We start from the raw sequence: 20,684 nt of genomic DNA on the forward strand, positions 1-20,684 counted from the left end.
AAGCTCTGCAAAGTCTGCATTCCATGTGCTCACAGACAGCGTACATCACTTCAGAGCCTCAAGTACCGGATACAGGCGAGATCATTCATTTTGACTATTACACCTGTGATTAGTAAGTAAGATTCAGAAAATCTGTCCTATGTACTGTTCTTCAGATTTAAGCTGGACACACACACCTCAGTTTTGGTTTTGCAAATGAACAACTGAATGTCTTTATGATCACATCAATGTACTGTACAATAAGAGCACAGACATTACAATCTGCTCTTTTTTTTGTCTGATCATTTTAAACTGAAAAGTAAAACGAATGCATTATAATTTTATTCTAGCAGAACAGAACGATATCTGCAGTGTTTCTGCAATGTATGACAGCTGTAGCATTATTAGGATTGTCACACAATTACAATACACACATGAGCTTCATCCTTTTGAAACATTACCCTTACCTGACTGATTTTTTGATCGATTTGGCCATTTACATTTGATTGTGTTGGATCTCTTGTTACTCCCATACTTGTCAATTCTTTAACAACTTGTTAAGAGACCATCAGATTGCGTAAGATCAGCAATATAACATTTGTTAGAGATACATTCTCTCAAAGCTTTTCTCTTGGGTGCAGGGCCTGATTATCCATTAGGCTGACTAGTCTGCAGCCTAGGGCACAAGACTTTGGGGGGGGGGAGCTGCAGATATGTTGGGGTAGCAAAATTGTGAAAGGTATAAACTGAAATTAATGTTAAAATATAAGACTATAGTTGTCCTCCAAAGGAGAAAAGAAAACTTGACAGAACAATATAGTAAGGTTTTAATCTTGACGTATTCCCGGGGTAAAGGCTGAAGAAAATTAGTCATCTTTGGGACAGCGACTGAGCATGATAGAGTACTAGAGTGTCACGGGCACTAGGATTTCTGCCCAGGATTCACCAGTTGATAATGCTTACCAGAGGGGTGGGGTTTACACAGCGGTCCTCTGGCAGTAGGGTGAATAGTAGGAATGTATATAACAGCAATGGAGAGAGAATACCAATGGAATAGATGAGAGTCAGTGACTTGCAGCTATACTGGTAGGAGAGTCAGCGACTTGCAGCTGTGCTGGTAGGAGAGTAGAGTGGACGTGAACAGGTGAAGGAAGGTAACAGGAGAGTCAGTGGTCTGCCGATAGCAAGTTGTACCACTGCTGTGAAAGGAAGACTTGTCCAGGTGCAGGTAGGTAGCGGGAGAGTCAGTGGTCTGCGTATGGCAAGTTGTACCACTGCTGTGATGAGAAGACTTGTCCAGGTGCAGGTAGGTAGCGGGAGAGTCAGTGGTCTGCGTATGGCAAGTTGTACCACTGCTGTGATGAGAAGACTTGTCCAGGTGCAGGTAGATAGCGGGAGAGTCAGTGGTCTGCGTATAGCAAGTTGTACCACTGCTGTGAAGGGAAGACTTGTCCAGGTGCAGGTAGGTAGCGGGAGAGTCAGTGGTCTGCGTACAGCAAGTTGTACCACTGCTGTGAAGGGAAGACTTGTCCAGGTGTAGGTAGGTAGCGGGAGAGTCAGTGGTCTGCGTATAGCAAGTTGTACCACTGCTGTGATGAGTTGAGGACTTGTCCAGGTGCGGATAAGTGGAGGAGTGATAAGAGTCTATAACTGTATAAATACGATTGGAGAGCAGAGGAGCTAGTCCCAAACAGATATGCAGCGTCACAGCTAATAGTCTATAGCGGGTATGTATACCGCTGCTGAGTAGAGAGGCTTGTCCAAAGCGGATATGCAGGATAACAACTGATAGTCAATAACAAGTATGCATACTGCTGTTGAGTAGAGAAGCTTGTCCAACGAGAATATGCAGGCACAGCAGGAGAGCTGAGAGACTGTAGCGGGTATGGATACCGCTGCTGAGTAGAGAAGCTTGTCCAAAGCGGATATGCAGGATAACAGCTGATAGTCAATAACAAGTATGCATACCGCTGTTGAGTAGAGAAGCTTGTCCAACGAGGATATGCAGGCACAGCAGGAGAGCTGAGAGACTGTAGCGGGTATGGGAACCGCAGGTGAGCAGAGCAGGTAATCCAGCAGACAGCTGAAGACACGAGCAGGACACAGGAGTCAGTAGCGGGTATGGGAACCGCCGATGAGCAGAGCAGGTAATCCAGCAGACAGCTGAAGACACGAGCAGGACACAGGAGACAGTAGCGGGTATGGAAACCGCCGATGAGCAGAGCAGGTAATCCAGCAGGAAACTGAATATACGAGCAGGACACAGGAGACACCTTCAGAGACTCACAGGGAATGAGACTCAAGATCAGGCAATGATACAATGGCCACAGGTGCCTTAAATAGGGTGAGGTGATTGATCCACCAATTAGGTTAAAAGCAAGGTCATAAGAGTTCATGGATGCTGCGCATGCGCAGTCCATCAAGATGGCGGACGGCCGCGGCTCAGGACAGGCGCCGGCAGGAAGGATAGAGAACCACGCACCAACGCAGAGGCATTCACGGTCCGGTGAGTGACATAGAGACAAGGATGGCGACAGGCGCATGCCTGACAGACCCCTCCAACTTCACGTCTTCACCCTCAGTAGCGCTCGTTCATGCTTCTGTTCTGCTATACAGTTGTGATTGTAATGAAAATGAAACGAGTCACAAAATTGTCTGTGACCCTTTTAAGGAGCCAAGTGGAGCTGTTTCGACAACACAGGAACATAAACATTCACGGTGATGGTGGTGGCAGGTGAAGGAAGGATTTTAAATTAAGGACGAGTTCATTTTTACCCATTGCATAGTAGCCTGGCACAGAAAGCGTGGGGGCTTTATGACCTTATTAGTCTAGGGCGGCCGCACCCTTAATCAGGCCGGGTGCAATCTGCTTTGAGTTTGTATGGTGTACCCAAGCCTCTGTAGATTTCTTCCGGGTACTTCAATTTCTTCCCATAGTCCCCCCCCCCCCCCCATTCCAAAAAAAACATTGTCCCCGACTTGTGTGTGCCTGTGGAACAGGTATTAGATTGTAAGCTCCACAGGCGATGGGACTGACGTGCTTGCTTATTGAGGATAAATACAATAGAAACACCATGGAAATTGTTCGTAGAACACAACAACATAAATACTGCATGAAAATCAAAGTCAAAGTTATTTTAATTGCACATATAATAGTGTTAAATTAGGATGTAGATTTATTTTAATTAGAATTATAATCTTTCAATAATTAATATTCTATATATTTTTGCAAAGACTAAAAGAAAATCAAACATCTTGTAATCAAAGGCACAAGAAACCCAGCGACAAACTGAGAAAGCATTTTGTATGTATCTAGGCCAAACCGTCAGTGTCACATGATTGACGTTATTTCAGAGAATTCCCTTTGTGCATTGAAGTGATCTTTCTTTATTCCTCACTAGGAAGTAGTGTCTGATATGAAATATAAATGCCACAATGCTACATTGCAATACTTGTGTTCTAATATTCACTGCAGTCTCGGCACATTTTAGAACCTTTGCATTGAACTCTAACCTTTTGCTCACATATTTTAGTCCAGAGTTCTGAATAGTGCTTAACACTATCTTATGTTACTCAGACACCCGCAGAGGATGAGAAGGCTACACAAAGAAATGTTATCTTATGTATTATACATACATTGTGCAACACATGCAATAAGCTTACATCTCATTTCCTCATCCTCCGTTCCCAACCCATTCTGGGCCTGATTCATTAACGCAAATCAAACGTAATGTGCGTTTTAAAAAACACACGTACATTGGGCATATCCGGGCGCATGTCTGTATTCAACATGGAGCGGATGTGAAGATACCTCTGTTAATGAATATGAGTCTAGGGTGGTATATTTACTAAACTGTGGTTTTGAAAAAGTAGAGATGTTTCCTATAGCACCCAATCAGATTCTAGCTGTCATTTTATAGAATGTTCTAAATAAATGCTAACTAGAATCTGATTGGTTGCTATAGGCAACATCTCCACTTTTTCAAACACGTAGTTTAGTAAATATACCCCTAGGTTTGCTCTGCTCTAACAGACAATACACTGCAGGATACATCCAATTTGTGGTATATAAAGCCACAAAAGAATGCAGAGAAGAGAAAAAAACTTTTCAATTAATGTGACTTGTTAATAATAATGTCATTCATGACAAAACATTTAATTTTTTTCCCCTTCAAATACATATATTATTATGTTATGAATGTCTACTGTACATAAAATACAGTTTTACAGTTGTTCCTGTTTGCAGACATATGTTCTAGCATGTATACCTGGTCATCATCACTGGTAATCGCTAGTTACACCAGACCTGTAGCTGGTTCAAGTGTTACGACTGAAAATCACGAGAGAGATTATTATTATTATTATTATTATTATCGTTTATTTGTTAGGCGCCACAAGGTTTCCGCAGCGCCGTACATGGTACAAACAGTAGACTATACAGGGTAAAACAGTACAGGACAATAAACACAAAGTACCAGTACTTCAGAAACTCCAAGCAGGCAGATACAGTAGAGACGGAGCAGAAGAACAGGTATGGAGACAGGAGGGAAGAGGGCCCTGCTCATTCGAGCTTACATCCTAAGGGAGGGTAAACAAAGTCAGGCACAAAAGGGAGCCAGTGAAGCAACGGGGAGAGAGAAAGGGGGCAGGGGAGAACCAGAAGAGGTGAGAGGTTAAGTGGATGGTTGGTAGGCCTTAAGGAACAGGTGAGTTTTAAGTGCCAGCTTGAAGGAGCACAGATTGGGTGAGAGACGAATGGAGCGAGGGAGGTCGTTCCAGTGAAGGGGGGCAGCACGGGAGATGTCCAAAGCTTGAATCGAGACGCTGCTGCATGTGCTGTAGCTTGGCACGCCCTTACTGTACATGGACTACGTTCATACGTTCATACGCCCATTCCCCTCCCCGTTCCTCCAGTGAAATTGTAGGCCGTAGTAAGGGTCCTTTGCTCTCGAAGATTAATTGTAAGCTGTTATTTCTTCTGGTGTATGGTCCGGTTCTGGGCATGTGCATTTGTGCAAAGAATCCGCAATGTATCGCCATTTACGCTCATTAATGAATCAGGACCTCCAGTTTTGTGGTAGAACATTCAGTCTCACCAAGGTAAAAGGTTCTGCAATACAATCTATGAGCTCCGCATTTGCTTTGTCATTCTGTAGAATGTGAATCAATCCTTTCTGCTGTGTGGAGACAGGGCTGGGATCTCCAGCGCCCCCTCCTGCCAGGGCTTGGCCACTCCCCAATACCCCATTGTTGTAGTGTAAAGTTGATAGTGTAAAATAGAAAATGCATAGCAATGTGTTGCCATACACTCCTATTGTTAGACTGTTGGCTGGAAATTTCTTTATGTTTTGTTGTATGTCATTTTCAGCATATTTGGTTACATGAAATATGGGAAGAGGCTCTAAATTTAGTGTACCTCAAATGTTTAAGTCCATTATACACCCAAAAAATAGGAAAGCCTTCACTAAGCAAGGGATTTTCTCAGGGTGATGGGCTCCAAAATTGCATTTTGTCAGCAATTAATAATATTAAAATGTGAAACTACCCTAAATGAATCTGTGTTATACTTTAAACACATTAATATTTTGATTGAAAAAAAAAAAAAAGCATAGTATCATAGTTTTGTTTTTGATCAGTTTCTGCCTTTTTTGTTTGCACTTTTTAATATGTGTATCTGGAATTTGTATTTGTCATTTTTTTTTATTTTTTTTTATTTGTTCTGGAAATATAATATGTTTGGGTTGAAAAGTTCAAAACTAGAATCCAACACAATAAATACACAAATAAAAACAAATTACTGTGTTATTTTTTCTGAAATTTCATGGGAAACAATGAGGTACAGATGATACGTGATCAAATCACATATAATAACATGACGGGCAAAAAAAATGGAATAAACAAAATATATGTCTGCCCATGGAAAAGTGTGATAGGAATTCCCCATTGGTTCACCTTAGGACATTTTTACCTTTAATCAGACAACCTAAAAAGGAGTATGATAGTATTGAAGATCAACCATACAACAGTTATTAATCATGACATGTCATGGCTGCTTAAATCATGGTAAAGAAATATCTAATACACAATTCCATTTATACAAGCGTTTTGTCATTCAAATACTTAAGCAATTGTGTGGTTATGAAACAGAAAAAATATGCAAAACAAAGCACCCAATTTGATTTGCTACTGCTGAGATTACACGGCTGTGTTTTATCATATGTGCCATACATCACTTCATCTTCTAGCATTTTTCACGCTATCACACAGAAGCACGTTGGCTAAACTAGCAAAGGCTGTCAGATATTAACTGGCAGCGTTTCACCATCTCTGAAGCTATTGTTAGTTTGATACATATGCAAAACAGGATTGCATTCTCATTACTAGAAAATATTTATTCTGAATGCAGTTTTGAAGGCAACCTGTATTTGATTATTATTTTGGTTTGCTATAAATAAACAGTAATCATAGTGGTCATAAAATATGTAATATTTTAGTTATTCTTTGAGGTCACTTTTAAAGGGATTTTCTAACTAATAGAGGGCCTGATTCATTAAGGATCTTAACTTAAGAAACTTCTTATTTCAGTCTCCTGGACAAAACCATGTTACAATGCAAGGGGTGCAAATGAGTGTTCTGTTTTGCACATAAGTTAAATACTGACTGTTTTTTCATGTAGCACACAAATATCAACTTTACATGTCAGTGTACAAATAAGCTATCAAGTATTTGTGTGTTATATGAAAAAACAGTCAGTATTTAACTTATGTGCAAAACAGAACACTCATTTGCACCCCTTGCATTGTAACATGGTTTTGTCCAGGAGACTGAAATAAGAAGTTTCTCAAGTAAAGATCCTTAATGAATCAGGCCCAGAGACTTTAATTCATACTTGCCAACTTTTCATAACGTAGTACCCTTTGGTATGAAAAGTAGAGGTTGGTGTGAATTTAATGACACCATCTGCATCATCAAGTAGGTGGGGTAAGCCATACGATTATGCTAATTTTATCATTATGTCCACAGATGTGGGTGGAGCTTAATGATTTCATATGTGTCATCAAGTGGGTGGGGTAAGGCATAGGAGGGGCGATTTGGGTCAACCTGGCACGTCACTACCCACCTTACTGTCTATAAAGCACCCTTCTGGGAGAGTCTGGAGGTCTCGCTCAAATATGGGAGTCTCACGGACACTCTATCATCAGCAGCAGCTATTTATATAGCCTATTCTAGGAGAGTAGCTAACTATGCATTTAATAAATGAAAATACATTACTTTCTCTTCTTAGCCATCTGTGCTTGCAGTCATGTCTGTACCAAGATTGCATATAAGCAGAGTTATTTATTTTTATCGCCCTTGGATAACACATAACTTTAGTCTTTGGATACAACGGTATCCAAAACAGCTTGATTATGCAAATGAATTACTGAAAAGCACACAAGGACGTCGGCCAGCAAGAATTGTGTATTTAGTAACAGTTATAGGAAAGCAAAACAATGAAGTAATCTGAAGAAATGTTAAACATTACAGTGTTTCGTGATAAATAAACCCTCATAAAGACAACATTTGGTGTAATCTCGAGAGTTTTTGATTCTCATATCTCCTCATCTGGTGGGAATTACGTATGCTTAAGTAAAGGTATCAGAGGGGACATGTTAGGCATAATTATCATCCATATCATTATTGTTAGGAATGACATAGAACGCCGGCTCTATCTTCCCACCTGCCTAGTGAAATTAATAGTGGTAGCTATGTTAATTATATATCATTTTGTTGGTTTACAAAGCACGGATACGTTTTGATTTGTGTATTACTCATAAGCGCTAATGATGAAAAAATATGTGGTCCATGTTTGCCATATTTAGCAGATAATATTTTTCACTCCATTGTTGTTTCCGTAATCGTTGGCCAAGAGATTGCTTTATTGTCGGATTGTCCTGTACATTCAGTAAACATCTATCCCTAATCTAATCAGTTTAATATCATTAGTACATATTTTCCTACATGTAATGGATATTTATTTCATTTAAAGTAGTATCTAAATATTTAGTTAGCTATTAAAGTTATATATACTGTATATTGCCTAACATGCAGTATTATTGACCTATTATTGAGTAAATGCTGGTGCAATCACGGTCCTGGTGGTAGACTGCTATCTCCTTTGTATGGAAATATTCTCACTATTAGGCAAGTACAATTTGTGCCTTTCTTTAACCCTGATTTGGTCATGTGACACCAAGAGAGCTTAACATTTTGATCGGAAGAGCTTAGGGGGTAAAGGTGCAAGTTTCTGGCAGGTTTGACAAGTTGAGATGTTGCCTATAGCAACCAATCAGATTCTATTTATCATTTATTTAGTACATTCTTCAAAATGACAGCTAGAATCTGATTGGTTGCTATAGGCAACATTTCCACTTTTCAAACCTGCAGCTTGATAAATTTAACCCTAGGTCTTCACTTTATGTCTCTGAAGCAATATGGTAGAAATAAGATGGTCACCTGTTTTAGACTGGTTCTTTCTAAATAGATGAGCATTGTAGCCCTGTATCCTTCTTGCATATGGTATAGCAGTGTTATAGACAGTAACATGGTAGGTATAGATCACTAAGCAATTTTGGCTGCTGTAGTTATAAGTATTGGCCTTCTGGGTGCATGTGTTGAGGTCCTGAGATAGGTCAAAATATTATGATTGTAAGTTAACCTGTTAAACGGAAAACAACATTATATAGCCTTACAGCTTCCCAGTGTAGTATCCAGAGACAATTAGCACACAATGTGAAGTACTTGCTATTCCAGAAATATATGTACGCCCAGCTAATTATTGCTAGATACAGTTTTTTCCTGGTTGTTCTAAAGTTGGACACTGTGCTATTTGAAGACTTGTAAAGACTTGACAGTGTCATCCACACCTTTACTCCTACCATGGTGATGGCCACAAGCCCATATAATGCACATTGGGACCCACAGCTAGGGGGAGTTTCACAAACTCCTGGTGGTACCTTGTGCTGCCCAGAAAATGCCACCAGGTAATAGGAAGTTAGTGGGAACTGTGACCGAGACACAAAGTATAGTCATGGAGACCCATGGGTTCCAGCGAGTTCTGAAAAATTAGGTTATTACTCAACAATTGACTACAATTAAGTATGGTTCTGCCACAATTAATGAGATCAATCCATATAGCAGAAGAGAACACTTGACATTTTCTTGAAATAGCAATTTACCTAAAATTGGAATATATCGATTGTTCTGTCTCTCTATGGATGAAATAAAAACCAGGGCAACACGGTGGCTAAGTGGTTAGCACTTCTGCCTCACAGCACTGGGGTCATGAGTTCAATTCCCGACCATAGCCTTATCTGTGTGGAGTTTGCATGTTCTCCCTGTGTTTGCATGGGTTTCTTCTGGTTGCTCCAGTTTCTTCCCACACTCCAAAAACATACTAGTAGGTTAATTGGCTGCTACCAAATTGACCCTAGTTTCTCTTCCTTCATATGGCATTAATTGAAATTCTCATAGTGAAGACAACTGATACTCTCAGTAGTAAGCTTTCCTTTTCATCCCTACACACATGAGCACAGTCTCTACATGTAATGAACACCGCAGCTTCCATGAATACCAATCACTATATTTGGATTCATGTGTATATTAGAAAGTAATTAATGAGATGTTCCTTCCCAGATTCGGGTCACCATATGCTTTATTTTGTCTCCTTTTTTTCAGACAGTCCCTCTGGTCTTACCATCACTTTCCTCATTCAGATCGGTCCACCAGGCAAGCAGACAAAGCTTCAAATGCTCAGGTACTTGACATAGAATATTGTAACAGACAAACTAAGCTGGCGATGCCTGTGCATAGCTTTACTTACCAAAACGGAATGTATACGTTTAATATGTATGTGAATATAGAAATAACATGTATGAAATTATAGGGACAAGTATGAAAACTGGTAGAGAGGTAACTGCACAATGGTGCAACCAAGGAATCATGTGCTTTTATGTTCTTGATCGTACTACAAAAATGACAGCATTTGATTGGCTTCTATGGGTTATAGCATTTTGTTTTGTATAGGTTCCTGTTAATTATTTTCTTAAATGTCCCCAATATTATTCAATAATCAGCAGGGACCGTGGTTTTGTTTATTTATTTATTGAAACATTTAGGCTTTAGTAAGGATTATTCTGTAATAAAAAATAAAACGAATGTCCCCCTGTATCTGTTCACCCATTACTGTTTCCCAGATCAGACTTCACCAAAGTCTGAGCTGCCGTCTTATACTAGTACGTAAAACATGGCTCTTGTTGGCAGTGGACCTTGCTTCAACAAGTGCAATGGTTTCTGGGCTTGTGATCACTGTTATATAGTGTTTAATGTGAGTACTATGTAACCTAATGTGGATACAGGATTTCTGCATTGGCGATTTCACAGAATTCCTTCAGGTCAAAACAGGGACAGACCTCTCCTGTTGCTCTGTAGTAATAGATCACTGATAATAGTCTATTGCTTGCTGGCATATCAACTAGCATTACATGATTATTACAAGATTGATTGCTGCAGAGAAAAAGGGAGATATAGATAAGGTCTCCCCTGCCCTTATATGGTCTAATCAAAACATAAAATAAAAAAATAAAAAATAATCATAAAGGAAAGAATTAAAACATATAAAAAATACTGACTTGTTGGCTCCCTCCAAGAGTTGTCTTCTCAGCTCCTCTCTGACTTCTTCTCAGGAGACCTGTTGCATGACACACAATGGCCTCAATGGGCCCTCCCCTCAGCTCCATCCTGAGCTTCATCTCAGGAGACCTATTGCAAGGCGCACAATGGCCTCAATGGGCCCTCTCCTCAGCTCCATCCTGAGCTTCATCTCAGGAGACCTGTTTCATGGCACACAATGGCCTCACTGGGCCCTCCCCTCATCTCCGTCCTGAGCTTCTTCTCAGAAGACCTGTTGCATGGCACACAATGGCCTTACTGGGCCCTCTGCTCAGCTCCTCTCTGAGCTTCTTCTCAGGAGACCTGTTGCATGGCACACAATGGCCTCACCGGGCCTTTCCTCAGCTCCACTCTGAGCTTCCTCTCAGGAGACTTGTTGCATGGCACACAATGGCCTCACCGTGCCCTCTCCTCAGCACCTTCCTGAACTTCCTCTTAGGAGACCTGTTGCATGGCACACAATGGCCTCACTGGAATGTCTCCTTAGCTCCTCTCTGAGCTTCTTTTCAGGAGACCTCTTGCATGGCACACAATGGCCTCACTGGCCTCTCTACTCAGTTCTTCTCTGAGCTTCTATTTAGGAGACCTTGTGCATGGCACACAATGGCCTCATCAGGCACTCCCTTCAGCTCCTATCTGAGCTTCCTCACAGGAGACCTCTTGCATGGCACACAATGGCCTCACTGGCCTCTCTACTCAGCTCCTCTCTGAGCTTCATCTCAGGAGATCTGTTGCATAGCACACAAAGGCCTCACCGCGCCCTCTTCTCAGCTCCTTCCTGAGCTTCAACTCAGGAGACCTGTTGCATGGCACACAATGGCCTCATTGGGCCCTCTCCTCAGCTAATCTCTCAGCTTCTTCTCAGGAGACCTGTTGCATGGCACACAATGGCCTCACTGGGCCCTCCCCTTAGCTCCTCTCTGAGCTTCTTCTCAGGAGACCTCTTGCATGGCACACAATGGCCTCATTGGGCCCTCCCCTCAGCTCCTCTTCTCAGAAGACCTGTTGCATGGCACACAATGGCATCACTGGGGCCTGTCCTCAGTTCCTCTCTGAGCTTCTTCTTAGGAGACCTTGTGCATGGCACACAATGGCCTCACCAGGCCCTCTCTCAGCTCCTTCCTGAGCTTCTTCTCAGGAGACCTCTTGCATGGCACACAATGGCATCACTGGGCCCTCCCCTCAGCTCCTCTTCTCAGGAGACCTGTTGCATGGCACACAATGGCCTTACTGGGCCCTCCCCTCAATTCCTCTCTGAGCTTCTTCTCAGGAGACCTTGTGGATGGCGCACAATGGCCTCCCTGGGCCCTCTCATCAGCTCCTCTCTGAGCTTCTTTTCAGGAGACATGTTGCATGGCCCACCATGGCCTCACCAGGCCCTCCCCTCAGCTCATCTCTGAGCTTCTTGTCAGGAGCTCTGTTGCATGGCACATAATGGCCTCACCGGAACCTCTCCTAAGCTCCTCTCTGAGCTCCATTCTGGATGTAGATAAGTTTGGTCAGACACCTTTTTAATCCTATATGGGAGGACAGCAAACACCAGGGCCTGAATTGATGGCAAACTAGTGCCAGCTAGCATGTAACCACCACAAAATGTTTCTATATAACATATAACGTTATCAGTATGGTGATTACTTTGTGAGATTTAAAGACCTTATGCAGTTAGGACATTTATAAAAAGTGATGTAAAGAAAACATTATGATATTAGCTTTCATTTTCGAAACTAGAATTAAAAAAAATAGTTAGAATCTGATTGATTGTTATGGGCATCTCTATCTTTTTTGCATCATTATTTCAAGAAATGTGAATGTTGCTTCTGCCTGGGTAGCCCCACAACTTCACCGGGACTTAGAGTTTAGGTCAATATTGGGCCTGATGCTGAGTTAGACGTGTGTTGGGCATAATTTATGCTAAAAAGAAGCCTCCAAGAAAAATAGCATATTGGTGAGTAGAAGAATTTGCAAGATGCATTCAGCTCCATACCTGTACCATATGTGCCAGGTGTATCTTAGATGCATAAGGTCAGGTATACATACATCCACATAGGCATATATATACAATCAGGTCATGATAGGAAGAAAAGTTTGTGATAAGCAGAAAACACATGTACTGTTAGGCATGATTTAATACAGCAGATATAGTATTCCTCCTTCCATATGAATGAAAGTAGCAAAAAAAAAAAAAATTCTTTTAACGAATACGCCCACAAAATCCTATAATATCTGTACAATCAATGCAGAAAGCACGTATAAGCTTCAGTAGTGAATTTTCAATCTGCCAATCAGAAGCAGCTAACTAGTGCTTATGATCATCATTATCATCAGCCAGGGGCAGGCTGGGCTGGGGGCAAGTGGGCACCTGCTCCCCCTGGGCCGTTCCCATAGCGAGCTACCTGGGTTTTGGTCACTGGGAGACCTGTATTTAATTTTCCTTTGAAATGTTCCTAATAGGCTGCTGAGTCGTATCTTACCTCCAGGCTGAAATTTGCCAGTTCTGCCCCCCCCCCCCCCCCCGTCATCAGTCCTCTAGGAGGTACAGAGTATACGGCTCTTGACAGACAAATATGTGTCATCATGCTAGTTTGCCTTCGTTTGCATGAACACGACCTTACAGCACATATCTTCCCTGCTACACCTCTCTAGTCATAGAGTGTCAGACATGTGCAACTCTGCATGTGCACATATGTGTGCTCTCTATGAGCATGTGCAGTGCACATTTTTTTTTATTTACGATACCCATACTGTTCAAACCAGCATCAGGCCCATTGTGAAAGAAGCTAATAATAAATTAATTATTCATTGCATTAGTTTATCACAACCCCAAATCGTCTAGCCCAGAGGTAGACAACCTATAACTCACTAGCTACTGTCAATCTGCAAATAACGGTGTAGACTGTCAGTCAAAGCCACAACAGCACAAGAATCATAGGCTGCCATCTAACACACTTTAACTCTCAATTCTCTGTCATTCGGAATTACATATTTTTCCTTTAGATTTGCTTTTAGATGCATCTTTCAAAATATTATTCTGATTAATTTGTTTGACCTGAATTTTATTTTTTATCATGTCAAGAAATGCAAACCCTGTAAAATGAGTCTGATGTTGTCTTATTCCAGAGAATTATGTAAATGTTATGTCGTAATACAGCATGGATCAAAAAGCAGGGAGAAAGGACAATTTTCTGCTCTATAAGAAATGCTAGAAAATGATGAAAGCATGTTGCTTATATCAATCAAATTATATCTAAGGTGTAGCAGAGAGTCAAATCTCTGGATCAGTCAGACCGATCTCTTTTAAATACTGTAAACAGCATAAATCACAGAAGTAATCTTTAAAGAATATTTCTTCTAAGAAGCATGTTTTAGTAAATGCTTGTAAACCTGGGCTGAATGATGGTTAAAACATGCAACAGTCAAAAGCAAAAAGTATCCATAAAATATAATAACATACACATCTACTATAATATATTTTCAAAATTGGAATGTTTTAAATTATTGTAACCTTTGTAGTTCACTACCAGAAGGCTGCCAAATAAAAACAAGTATGTGGATGGATTAAATACATGATAACTGTTATAACACATATTTAAAATGTTTTTATGCATTTTGTATTGAAACAATGAAGAAAGATAGAGGATGAGTACCAAACACATTTAGTTCAGGATAACAAGTTTCTAAACAAAGAAATTTGCATGTCTGTCTTTAGTTCATTCATCAACCAATAGGGTTTTGAAAGAGTAACACAAACCAGTGCCAAGACAGAATTGCACCTAAAGCTAGACTGGTTTGCTCTTGTTAGAGCTCATTAGTGCCGGATGTGGTCTTCTGCTCAGCATACAGAGCTCTACAAAGACAACTTTGTTTGCAACAATGAAGAGAGGAAGTGTATGAACCCACTCCACTTCTGCAAAAAAACTTTTAAGGAAATATATTTGCTTGATAGCATTTTGAATCAACACTACACGTTACCATGTAAATAATTGGCTTTTTTAGGTGGAAGAATTGAGTAAAATCTCAAAAAAGAAAAAAAGAGAGCCAGACAGGGTGACTAGTAAATAATATTTAATAGTGATCCTTTCCTGCCTGGCGCTCTCCCAGTATTTATGAGATTTTGTGTATTATGGGGAGTTGCTGACTTTCTTATTTTGAGGGCATTTACATCCACATTGCCTTGATTGGTTCTGATAATTAAAATATTATTGAAACACCTAGGTATATTCGTTTTGTTTTTACTATATATTAGCAGAATTAAGTAGTTGCATGGACAGCTTTAGACTGAAGAGAGTTGTTAGGACATATGGTTTTGTTTTATATACATTGTCGTTGTTTCCATTTCTTTAAGCGACATAGTGAAAGCGGCAGAACTATTTTCTCTGTCACTTGGCATATTTGGGAATTGAGCCATTTTTAAAGGCAGTCTCAGCCTACATTTGTATTTTTCATTTGTATTGGTCTAATGCAAATATTAAGGGATAAATATGTACAAAATACTTGTGACATGACTTTATGTAGTTTCTGTGGTGGTGCAAGTATGTATGTGAGCAGAATTCCCATTCTTTGGGGAGAATTAAATTCCTCCCAATGTTCCGTAGACTGTATAGGCAGTCCGCAGTGTATCCGCAGTGATGTATCTTCACTGTTTTTTCTCGCACCACTTAGATGTATACAGGAAAGTCAGTCATGTTTATTTATGTTAGTACCCAGCAATGAGCACAGCCAGACATCGCTATGACGTCCAATGGGTCATTGAATTCCCCCCTCTATCTTCTCTTCCCCATAATCCTTTTATCTTCTCACAAAGCCTTCCTGTCAATCATATTAAGATAATTTTCTCACAATACAATTGTTTGGCAGGTATGGCCTAGTGGTACGTATGACATCGTTGAGGATGGGGTATTATGACTTTGGGGTCTTGTCTGGGGCTGGATAGGACCAAAAATATGAGAGGGATCAGGAAAAGAGGTAGCAGACACAAACCTTTTGACTTTGCTCATAGAGCGCACAGAGTAATAACATGCAGCTATGTCTAGCGTACACATTCCTCTGTGCTAGCCACAGTTACAGAAATAACATTGTTGAGGTTCTAGCTTAATTTAATCTGTACAAAAGTACAGTCTGTGAAGTTAAATCAGTCCTTGCTGCTTACTGGTAACGGTATTGTGCAACATCCAAGCACTGAGATCTTGCACTGGGTAATCTTAACTGTAGTTTCAGCATCTCAGGATTTTAAAATAAGGTTGAGATTACACTGATTACTGATAAATAAAATATTTAGTAACAAGTTATATGTACTTTTGTCTAAACGCTTATATGGATATTTAAATGCAGGAATATAACTATACACGTAACAAAATTACAAACATCGGCCTTATAATATTTTTAGTACATGGCTCTGCTGTCTGCTTGATTACATTTTTCTTTGCAACTACACTGCTCTGCCTCAGGTCTATAAGGCTAGAATTGTAGGCAGAGCAGTCACAGATCACCTCACTCATCCCCAAACCTGTTTCCAGAGAAAGCTGCCTGGGTGCGCAGTGCCAGTCCAAATCTGCTGATTGTTATTGTGACGGCAGGATGTTTTCTGATTGCCTTATGCTAAGTAATACTGCCATTGGGGAAGGATGGAGAGATATTTCATGGCCTAAATAGATTAAAATAACATTATGTGTAGTGTATATGACAAAAGTAATTGGATGAAATGCATTGATGGCACCACCTAATAACTTACTTACAGTGGAATCAAGATATGGGTGAATGGGGGCACTTATTAGGGATGCTTTTAGAAGATAGTTTTCCTTTGTTTTTTTCTAAGTTTTTGGATCATGCAGTGTTCTATCAGGCAGTTTGGTTAGGTCTACAGTCATGGCCATAAGTTTTGAGAATGACACAAGTATTGGTTTGCTGCTTCAGTGTTTTTAGACCTTTTTGTCAGATATTGCTATGGTATACTGAAGTAACATTACAAGCATTTTATAATTGTCAAAGGCTTTTATTGATTTAATTAATTACATTAATTTTATGCAAAAAAATCAATATTTGCAGTGTTGATCCTTCTTTTTGAAGACCTCTGCAATTCGCCCTGGCATGCTGTCAATCAACTTCTGGGTCACATACTGACTGATGGCCGCCCATTCTTGCCTAATCAATGCTTGGAGTTTGTCAGACTTTGTGGGTTTTTGTTTGTTCACTTACCTCTTGAAGATTGACCACAAGTTCTAAATGGGATTAAGGTCTGGGGAGTTTCCTGGCCATGGACCCAAAATTTCGATGTTTTGATCAACCAGCCACTTCGTTATCACTATTACCTTATGACAAGGTGCTCCATCATGTTGAAAAAGGCATTGTTTGTCACCAAACTGTTCTTGGATGGTTGGGAGAACTTGTTTTTGGGGAATGTTTTGGTACCACTCTTTATTCATGGCTGTGTTCTTAGACAAAATTGTGAGTGATCCCACTCCCACCAGTGCAGAGTTTGCTCAGGAATGGCAGCTGGCAGGTGTGAGTGCATTTGCATGCACAGTGAGGTGAATACTTTTGGAGGATGTCCTGGTGTCAAGAAAGCCAGCAAAGAAGTCACTTCTCCAGGAAAACCCTCAGGGACAGACTGATATTCTGCAAAAGGTAGAAGAATTGGACTGCTGTGGACTGGGGTAAAGTTATTTTCTCTGATTAATCCCCTTTCAGATTGTTTGGGGCATCTAGAAAAATGCTTGTATGGAGAAGGAAAGGTGAGCACTACCATCAGTCCTGTGTCATGCCAACAGTAAAGCATCCTGAGACCATTCATATGTGGGTTTGCTTCTCAGCTAAGGAAGTGGGTTCACTCACATTCTTGCCTAAGAACACAGCCATGAACAAAAAAATAGGGTCAACACTGCAAATATTGACTCTTTGCATAAACTTAATGTAATTGTCAACAATAGCCTTTGACACTTATGAAATGTTTGTAATTTTACTTCAAATTTTCGATGTTTTGATCCCCGAGCCCAAAATTTCGATGTTTTGATCCCCGAGCCACTTAGTTATCAATTTTGCCTTATGGCAAGGTGCTCCATGATTCTAGAAAATACATTGTTCGTCACCAAACTGTTCTTGGATGGTTAGGAGAAGTTGCTCTTGGAGGATGTATTGGTTTTGGTACCATTCCTTATTCTTGTTCTTAGGCAAAATCATGAGTGAGCCCACTCCCTTAACTGAGAAGCAACCCCACACATGAATGGTCTCAGGATGCTTTACTGTTGGCATGACTTAATCCCATTGAGAACTTGTGGTCAATCCTCAACAGGCAGGTGGACAAACAAAAAACAACAAATTCTGACAAACTCCAAGCATTGATTAAGCAAACTTTGTGAAAACCAATACTTGTATCATTCTCAAAACTTTTGGCCATGACTGTATATGTTTGCTCTTTCTTTTTGGTGGTTTTATCTTTGCATACACACCAAATGTATGGTGTTTTAAGAGTGTTAACAGGGGAGTAACTAGCAATCACCAGGCCCTATATTATTTTGGGGGGCAGCTATACATTTCATTATACTGCTTTTGCTCTTCTAAGCATGCCCAGGAGCCAGGCGCATGCGCAGCGGAGACCTGTTTGAGATTTCAGTTCCATTCTGATGATTATTCTAATTCTTAAGAATTATCACAGTGGAACTGAAACCCAAACAGAGTAGAGCAGGAGCCTCTGAAGTGGGTATATACTCATCACCAGGCAGCAATGGTGGCAGTCATTCCCCTAGCTCTGAGGCAGGCCCTATGACCATACAATAATAGTGGAAGAGCAAACTACCTGTTGCTTAAAACGGGCTCTCCAGAACTATGAAAAAATAAGTAACCGGATACAGTATTTTTTGATTAGCTATTAGAATAGCCTCATCAATAGTTGATACTCCAATCACATTGCTAACTCACTGCTAGATATAACCAATGAACGAAAGGTCCATGATAAAGCCAATGACTGCATCCCATATGGAATGGAAACATGTATCAATGTAATTATAGTGGTGTGTGGCATGTATATGACATCATTGTCTGGAAGTCACATGACTATGGACAGTGCCCCTGTCATCAAGTTCAGTCATTGTGTGAGCTGGACCAATATATCCCTGAAAATTCTGCAACTCAATTCAAAGGAAACTGATGACACTACTGTGGCAAAATCATTAGTCCCTTGTGAACTGATGGCTGGACATTGGTTTGGTCATACAATGGCTGCTCCTATTGTGAGTAGCAATGGCTACAATACTGATTTCTGTAGCCAAGCTTGTAAATGAACTAGAGCTTTCTATTGTGTTACTCGGATAATAAACCATTTGCGCTCTATTAACCATGCCAGACTGTTATACAAATAAATGAGCTTATAGTGGGATATTTCGGCCACCGTTTCCAGTGGTCACATACAAATTTCAATGAATCTATAATATTTACAATTGCTCTTTACCAGTAAGAATCACCTGGTTTATCCAGAGATTTCTTGCAAAACAAATGTTTGTGAAACACAATTTCTGCCATAACCAGCCAGGTTGAATTTGGATGTCATAGGATTTTCAGTCTAGCAATGCAACAGCAGCAGCTCATTGAACTTTCCCTGTGAAGTCTCCCCTGCTCTCCTATTTCTCAGTCTGTGTCAGGGTCATAGCAGGAGGTCTGGCAGCCTTGCAAGAGCTCCCCCTTGTGTTTCATCCCTAGAATTATCTGATTGCTGAGCATGGCACATGCTGCTGTTCTTCTGATGTGCTTAGTAGGTACAGGGAACAACAGAGCAGGAGTGAGAAAGGAAACAACAGAGCGGGAGATACAGAGATACAGACTTGTATGACAAAGGAATGTACATCAAGACCTGTTTCTTAGGAGCAAGTACCCTGTGCTCATCCTCCCTTATTATCATGCAGCAGTCTTCATCTTCACACATTAGCTTTGCTTGAATTATTATTTTACATAGTCACATGACAGTTCTACAGGCAGAGTTAAAGAGCACATAGTGGAGGTCAATTATACAAAAGCAGCTTTGGAACTGCTGTGTGCCCTTAATTTGAGCATTTGTGCCTGCCGAGGTGCGTTGGATTTGTGGAGCAAATTTATGGAGCGTTTGCAGAGAAGCAGAAGTCTGCACAGGCATAGAGGAGGATTTGGATAGACTAAAGGCATTCACAGTAAAGTATTTAGTGCACCTAGTTTGTGGATCAATGCAGAAAAGAGATCTTATTTTGTGGAATGAGATAAAGAAGCTGAGAGGAGCATTTTAGGGATGTTACTGGCTGTGCGGAGGGGCGCATAGTGCTTTCCACTTCACAAAATGACCAGCTTGTGGTCTTCATCCTATACTTTTAATGAGGATGTAATAGAAAGCTTTACATGAACCAACAGTAAATGTCTCATTACTCTCAAGTTTATTGTAAGCAATAAACGAGGCTAAACCGACCAGTGTTTTGAATAAAAACTGAAAAGTTTATTTTATTGAAAAGCGTGGTTAGAAACTGGTAGGAAGTTCATTAGGTGTTTACACTTTTTGCACAATGCACCTCTGGAGATTTTTCGGCCTCTCTGCAGACATTGGTACATTTTTAGGTTGTGTAGGTTTGTGCAGGGGAGAGGGTTGGCGTGCACCTTGTTGTGTACCTTGATGTGCACCATCCAGGCTCATATGTGCAAGGCAAAGGCATTGTGCAGTGTGCATTGGGCACACTTCATAATTAACCTTCTTTGGAGGCAGACACTTTGTGGGCTGTACTGATATTCATGACAATGCAACTAATAATGAACTAGAAATCACTGGGACAGTACAAAGCTGTTATTGAACACAAGAGTTTGGACAACAATGGTCAATTCCTTCTGCTCTGTGGTGTGGCTGTGGTAATACTGGCAGTGGGGATAAGAGTGAACTAGCACAGCTAAGCAATGCAACCCTGTTTTAACAGCTATAATTCATACAATTACATCAATGTTGGTTTGGTGTACTAGTACCTCTTTCAAAATTAATACTGTTTCCAAATCAA

General features: G+C 40.6%; 1 protein-coding gene across 10 annotated transcripts in view; it reads left to right on the forward strand.

Moving 5' to 3' along the window:
- The window catches only part of MYT1L (myelin transcription factor 1 like), a 409,017-nt gene that overhangs the window by 172,945 nt on the left and 215,388 nt on the right, over positions 1-20,684 (forward strand). For all 10 annotated transcript variants that reach the window (XM_075201506.1, XM_075201505.1, XM_075201512.1 and 7 more), the window contains exon 3: positions 9,697-9,775. Coding sequence is in view for 1 of the 10 variants with exons in the window: in XM_075201511.1 (XP_075057612.1) it covers positions 9,768-9,775 (8 nt within the window). In the remaining 9 variants the exon portion in view is untranslated. The remainder of the gene's footprint in view (positions 1-9,696; positions 9,776-20,684) is intronic.

This window comes from Mixophyes fleayi, chromosome 3, assembly GCF_038048845.1.
Source record: "Mixophyes fleayi isolate aMixFle1 chromosome 3, aMixFle1.hap1, whole genome shotgun sequence".
Taxonomy (NCBI): domain Eukaryota; kingdom Metazoa; phylum Chordata; class Amphibia; order Anura; family Limnodynastidae; genus Mixophyes; species Mixophyes fleayi.